Source organism: Orycteropus afer, unplaced genomic scaffold (genome assembly GCF_000298275.1).
Source record: "Orycteropus afer afer isolate SDZICR_OR568_19922 unplaced genomic scaffold, OryAfe1.0 scaffold00131, whole genome shotgun sequence".
NCBI classification, from domain to species: Eukaryota; Metazoa; Chordata; class Mammalia; order Tubulidentata; family Orycteropodidae; genus Orycteropus; species Orycteropus afer.
In genome coordinates, this window is record NW_006921718.1 from 2,554,959 (window position 1) to 2,562,277 (window position 7,319).

The following is a 7,319-nucleotide window of genomic DNA, read 5'->3' on the forward strand; positions in this document are numbered from 1 at the left end:
TCCTTCCGAGGAGTGGCTGGTGGATTTGAACCGCCAGCCTTCTGGTTAGCAGTCAAGTGCCTTAGGCACTATGCTACCAGAGCTCCCCTCTAATAGGTAAAGAGCTGGTCTTTTCCCCCCACATCTTTTAGTCAAGGAATACTCAAAGTAAACAACTTTTAGAATTTCATACAATACTGTGTATTTACATAAATAACTCATGCTTCACTTTTTTTTTTGTTGTTGCATTAGATTCCTACCAGTGCTATGCTATTTGAGTTATTTACATAGATGAGTTATTTATGAAAGCAAAGGAGCTCTGGTAGTGCAGTGTTTAAGGCACTTTACTGCTAACCACAAGGCTGGCGGTTCAAACCCACCAGCCGCTCCTTGGAAGGACGATAAGGTAATCTACTTCCATAGAGATATCACCTAGGAAACCCAAGGAGGGATCACTATGAGTGGACTCCATGGCAGTGAGGTTTTTTTTTTTTGGTTTATTGTAAGCAAAATGATTGAGAAAGATAAATAATACATAAAGCATTAGCTGATTGGAAGTAGTTTATTTGATTATCCGTACTTACTTCCTTATCTGGTTTGATGAGACCTAGTTTTTCAGGAACCATGAGAAAGTAGGGAATAAAAGTGGTCTGAAAGTGTGGTTCCTAATTGTTGTTGTTGCTGTTATTTGCCTAAAGCTATTAGGAAAGCATTTCTTGGAAATTAAATTTTTTTTTTTTTTTTTTTTTAAATTTGGTGCTTTGTTTCCTCCCCTCCCCTACTTTCCCACCCCTGGTGAGCAACAAAGAAAGTTTCCTTCCATATATAAACCTTTCACTAGGAAAGTATTTTTGAAGCAAATATCCAATGTGGTATTGTCGAAGTGGCCATCACCTATTTCATTAAAACTTTTAGAAATGCTTGTTGTTATGTGCCTGCCCTCGAGTAAGACAGACTCATAGCGACCCCTCCTTGGGTTGCCGAGGCAGTATCACTACGGAAGTAGATTGCCCAACCTTCCTTCCGAGGAGTAGCTGGTGGGTTTGAACTGCCAGCCTTCTGGTGAGCAGTCAAGTGCCTTAGGCACTATGCTACCAGAGCTCCTTAGAAATGCTTGTTGTTGTTGTTGTTGTTATGTGCCCTCGAGTAGAAATGCTTAGTGGGCAGTTAATTAAGAACAAAAAATTAACCGTCCAACATGCTTTCTTGGACAGATACTTGGAGAAGCTGTCCGCATAGTGTGGATGTAACCCTCGCAATCTGGGTTTTAAGCAGGGTGGGGCTTTGAGTAGGCAAGGTCATAGCTAAAGATCTTCCGGATCATCATGTGTTTCCATCTCATGTGTGGGAATGGATCCAGTCCACGTCCACCCTCCATTCTCTGCCACCTCTTCTTTGCAGGGCTGTTTGACAGCCTGCACAATCTCCGCCCAGGACTTTGATAATCCAGACTTCGTTGGTGAGGGAAGTCAATCGCTGCTTTAGTTTATGCTCTGCCTGCTTTCCGCGCCTGCCAGGAAGGATGGCAGGAAGCCTATCGGCGTGTTTTTCCTTCAGAGCTTCCCCACGCCAAACCCACTCCATACGCCTCCCTGGCTACCCTCCTCGGCTGCCCTCTTTTGCACTCCGGAAAGCTAATTCCACGGGCCCAAGAGTCCGGTATCCGGCAAGAGGAGGTCACTTCTCAGTGGTAGGGGCGGAGGAGAGAAGGAGGGCGTGAGGGCCGGTACCAACAGCATCCCTCCAAGTTAGGTTGGGCGACCCCTTCCCCGAAATCCCCAAAATTTTATGGCATTCGCTGTATGCTATGCATCGTTAACCCCCCCCCCCCAAAAAAAAAAAAAAGTTTGTGACATTGGCTATCTTGCAAATTAAAACTATATACTAGCTGCCTGGGCTTGGACCAGATACGGCAACTCAAACTTGGTCTTTAGGGACTCAGATGTGTATAGGAACTACTTTCTGCCTACCCTTCTCGTGGTCCCTTGGGCAAGCAAACCCTTTCTGGCATTGCACGCATGTGGTGCGGGTCAGATCCGTGGCACGCAGAGTTGGCTCGGGGCCCAGCATCAACAGGGCAGGCGCGCGTCGGCGGGGCCGGGTGCGCGCGAAGTCGGGAAGCGCTCGCTCCAGGATCGCGACTGCGCAGTAGGATCCAAGCTGGAAAAGGAGGGAGGAGGGTGGAATAGTCGGAGTAAGAGGGAGGGGGAGGAGCGGCGAAAGCGGAAGCCATGTTGGAGTTTCACCCGGAGCGAGGGGCTGCGAGCGTTCTCTTCTCTCTGTGGGTGTGACCGAGGTTCCGCGCGGCTGCTGGCTGCTGGGGGCGGGGACGGTTAGGCTGGTCGGCGGCGGCGGCTGCGTGAGGGGAGCGGCGGTGGCCGCAGCGTGAGGCCAGGCGATTGTGACCGCCTGGGGAGGAAGGGACCACAAGCGGCTCCCACTCTCCGTGTGGCCCCCTGCAGGCCCCCCCTCCCCTGCCCGGGAGGGAGGCGGGGGGCACCTGGGCCCCGCCATGAACCCCGGCTTCGATCTGTCCCGCCGGAACCCGCAGGAAGACTTCGAGCTGATTCAGCGCATCGGCAGCGGCACCTACGGCGACGTCTACAAGGTAAAGGCAAGGAGCCGCGCGCCGCCGAGGCCTTAGGGTCCGACCCGCTGCGGGAGGGCCGGGGACGCAGGGAAGCCTCGGCGTTCGAGTCGGCGGTGCTCTGGTGGAGACGCTGCGCTCGGGAGAAGTGGGGGAAGAGGGAGGAGGAGCGGGCGCCTCGATTTGAACAAAGAGCCAAATGTTTTAACCCTGAGACCTCCAAATCCTTACCTGAGCCCTTCCGTGGACGCGATTTTGGACACCTTTCCTCTTCCGCGCCTTTCCAGGGAAGGGCAGAAGAGCCTCGGGCAACTGCTCATGTAGTGGAGAGGAGCTAGGTGTTGCATTTGGCTGGGTCTGTGCAACGAACCAGACGGCAGGCGTTTGGCATATGCCAAACCTGCGTGTTTCAGACGGACTTGAGGTTGTCCGCTGTAGGTTGGGGGACTGTTGCCCACCAGGCCTGGAGGTAATTATTGCACCGCCTCCACCGATAGCCTCTCAGCCTTTCGGCTCTTAGTATCTGCATTTCAATTTCATTTGATTTTCCAAATAATAACTTTCTTTTGTGAAACAGATCTGGTTAAAAAGTGTGTGTTTTGAGGAAAGAAAAACTTTGTTTTCCTCAAGTTGAATTGAGCTATGATGCCGTATTAAACTTAATATACATGTATATGTTTTTTCAGTGACACATATGATGGAGCTTTTTTTTTTTTTAATGGAAGTGAATTGAATACTTAGGAAAGATCCGGGTTTGACAAGGTTAGAACTCAAAATCCATTAGTAGTACAGCATTCCTGTTGTAAAGGGACCACTTCTAAATGTGGGAGGATAAATCACTCTTCCCTGGCCAGCTCAACTCTTGGCCTCACAGAGACTGCCAAGAAAAGAGGTGGATAGTGCCAAATGTGGCAGCAGTCTTGATTTTAGTCCTGTATCTTCTTACTGGTAACTGAAGTTGAACTCCTCCTGTTTCACGTGACACCTCAGGCTGCACAGAGAAACTTAATTTTACATTTGAAAGTTTAGTCTTAGGTAAACTTTAAGCAGTAGGTTATTTTGACCTAAAATGTAATAAATATGGTAACCTAGATATTTAAAAGTTAAATATCTGAAAGTTAAAAGTATAAAGCAGCCAGTACTCTGCAGTAATCTTGTTTTGTGATGATTTGTTTTCACCTTCATAAATTTCATCACTGTTGGCCAGAGATAATATAGGTGTATAGATATTCTAACAAGTGCTTATGGAGCGTGCCTGCTACTTACTTCGAAGGTGGCAGCTGAGATGACTTCTGGTGTCACAGTGGTTCAAGTGCTCAACTGCTAACTTACCAGCCACTTTGGGGGAGAAAGATGTGGCAGTGTGTTTTCGTAAAGTTTACAGCCTTGGAAACCCCATGGGGCAGTTCTCTGTCAGGGTCACTGTAAGTCAGAATTGACACGATGGCAAGGGGTTTGGTTTGGATTTGGGCAGCTAAACACTTGGGTTGTAGCAGTGAAAGATTGGCATAGTCTCAAGTCTTACTTGGAGTTTTGTTTTTGGGGCAAGAATAACAAACAACCATTTAAATAATTACTGTATTACAGTTTTGTGCTACAGAGTAGAAGATAGGATTGGAATTAGTGTATGACAGCTTGTAACAGGAGAACTTGATCAAGTTTGGGGAGTCAGAGTTGGGGATCTGAAAGATGATTAGGCATTGCTTAGGGCAATAGGGAGGGAGGAGTATACCAAATGGAGTGAGCATTTTGAGAAAAAGGAATGGGGAGCTTTTCAGGATTTAAAAGAAGACCTGTATGGCTCTAGCAGCCAGGGAGGGAGAATGGCTCTAGATCATATAGCCCTCTTAGGTCTTGTAAGGACTTCTCAGGACAGGAAGGAGCTGAGGAGTGAAATTAGATTTGGCTTTTTAGAAGACTTCCCTACTGCAGTGTGGAGGGGGTATTGTAGGGGGAAGAGCAATTAGGAGGCCATTACAATAGTCTGTTGTTGTTGTTGTTGTTAATGTGCCCTCGAGTCAGCCCCGACTCATAGTGACCCCTCCTTGGGTTTCCGAGGCGGTATCACTACGGAAGTAGGATTGCCCAACCTTCCTTCCGAGGAGTGGCTGGTGGGTTTGAACCGCCAGCCTTCTGGTTAGCAGTCAAGTGCTTTAGCCACTATGCTACCGTTGTTGTTGTTGTTGTTGTTGTTATGTGCCGTCGAGTCAGACCTGACTCATAGCGACCCCTCCTTGGGTTTCCGAGGCAGTATCACTACGGAAGTAGGATTGCCCAACCTTCCTTCCGAGGAGTGGCTGGTGGGTTTGAACCACCAGCCTCTGGTTAGCAGTCAAGTGCTTTAGCCACTATGCTACCAGAGCTCCCTAAATGGAGTTTTTGAATACTTTGGTAATCATGAAAGTAGAAGTTGATGATTTCTGGTAGCTTAGGTCTAGTTCAGAGAGTCCAGTTATATTCAGATGAAAAGTAAACTAAAACTATATTAATGTATCAGTCTTCAGTGACAGTGTGTACAGTAAGTTCTTTCAGACTTCTTTATAGGAATATTTAATCACATTTACTATATTTTAAAAAACAACAGCTGGTAGGTAAGGCACGTGATGGGGGGAAAGAAAATAGGGCCTGTAATTTCCTAGGACACATAAGTGCAATACAGGTATCAGTTGATTAATCTTGTCTCCTATTTAAAATAATAAGAATAATAGCTAATATTTATGGAGTACTTATTATTTGCCACCCTATTCTAAACTTTTTCCATTTATTAACTTCTCACAACAACCCTAAGAAATAGATGCTGTTATTAGCCCCGTTTTGCAGTTGAAGAAATTGAAGCACAGAGAGCTTCAAGTAATTTGCTAAAAGTTGGTAGCTAGTAAAGCCAAAATTAGAACATTTAGCTTTAAGAGACAACATTCTTAACCAGTCTTTTAATCAGTCTTTCCTTTCTAAAGATAGGATTAGGACAGATAATGAATTACCGAATTTCCAGTAGAGAAACTGAGGCATACATTGAGTTCAGCTTTTGAGTTGTAGCCATATTCTGAGTTAGTGAGATCTCTGAGTAGTAGTTGGAATGCCTAACTTCTGTAGTGCAGCCAGCCCTCACTGTTTTTGTAGAGTCAGCCAAGTGGACATCAAATAATAGATGCTAGATCCCTGCCTACCAGGCTCTTCTAATACCAGGGCCCCAGAGCAGGGAAGCCCCAAGTGGTTTTTGGCAGCACTCCCCCTGCCCACTTAATAACTCAACACTTAAGCTGTTTGTATTTTTATCTATAATTTCATGCTGCAAGCATAATATATTTTTCCTATTTGTTTTGCTGTTTGAGGTTTTTCTCATGTATATAAGTTATGCTAATTAGCTAGAGATCAGTGCATTAAAATATTTGTTTTCAAAAGCCACTGTATATAATTTGCCCAATTTGTCAGTGTGTAGGTGCTAAAACTGCAATGATTGGATTAAGTAAATAAGTTAGAAACCTCGTTATTTATAGTCATTCTAAGAAGGTGGGTGTAAATCATTCTATTTTTATTTTGAAAACTATCTTACCCAGTGTAATGAGTGTAATATTTAAGATGTCATGGTTTAGTTAAAAAGCACTGAACTAGGATGTGGGAAATCGGGGATTTATTAGCTATGTGACCTTGTAAAATCATTTAGCCTGTCAGAGCTGTTTTATTGTGAAGGTATTTTTATCATCATATGCCCTTCTGCTTTTGGTGTTAAATGATGGCTTTAGAATAATTTTCTTTTTTACAAACAAGTCCACTTAAAGTATGTCATGAAGTATGCTAAGATAGTTTTTTTAAATGTAATTTATTGAAATGTAATTTATGTACAGTGAGCTACACAAAACTAAAGTGACATGAGTCAATGCATTTTTTTTTTTTTTTTTTTTTGCAGTGTGCCCTCCCCTCTCCTCCCACCCCTGGCAACCAACAAAGTCCCTCCATATATATAAGCCTTTCCTTGATCCTCCACAACAACTAATACTATATTTGTCCTTCTCTGATTGACTTACTTTACTCAGCATAATGTCCTCCAAGTTCATCCATATTATGTGGTGTTTTGCAGACTCTACATTATTCTTTAGTGCTGCATAGCATTCCATTATGTGTATATATCATAGTTTGGTCATCCACTCTTCCACTGATGGGCATGTGGGTTGTTTCCGTCTTTTTGCTATTGTAAATAATGCTGTGATGAATATGAGCATGCGTATATCTGTTCCTGTCCTGGCTCTTACCTCTCTAGGATATATACCTAGTAATGGGATTGCTGGGTTAAGTGGTATCTCTAATTCTAGCTTTCTGAGGAATCACTATATTGCTTTCCACAGTGGTTTTATCTCTTCACAGTCCCACCAGCAGTGTATGAGAGTCCCCATCTCTCCATATCCCCACCAGCATTTGTTATTTTCTGTCTTGTTGAACCTTGCCATCAGCGCTGGGATGAGACAGTATCTCATTGTTGTTTTGATTTGCATCTCTGATGGCCAATGATTGTGAGCATCTCTTCATTATTAGCTGGCCACCTGAATATCCTCCTTGGTGAAGTGTCTATTCATGTCTTCTGCCCATTTTTCAGTTGGATTGTTAATTCCTTTGGTGTTGAGGCAGTGGAGTTTTCTATAAATCTCAGAGATAAGTCCCTTGCCAGATATGTAGTTATTGGCAAATAGGAATTTGTTGCTGTCATTTTTGTTATGTGCTTTTTCTTGGTGTCAATTTCTTTGTTCCATATCATTTT

General features: G+C 44.4%; 1 protein-coding gene across 1 annotated transcript in view; it reads left to right on the forward strand.

Moving 5' to 3' along the window:
• The first annotated feature begins 2,491 nt into the window (after window positions 1–2,491).
• Window positions 2,492–7,319, forward strand: part of MAP4K3 (mitogen-activated protein kinase kinase kinase kinase 3) — a 353,947-nt gene continuing 349,119 nt past the window's right edge. The window contains exon 1 of the mRNA XM_007945046.2: window positions 2,492–2,587. Coding sequence (XP_007943237.1) covers window positions 2,492–2,587 — 96 coding nt within the window. The remainder of the gene's footprint in view (window positions 2,588–7,319) is intronic.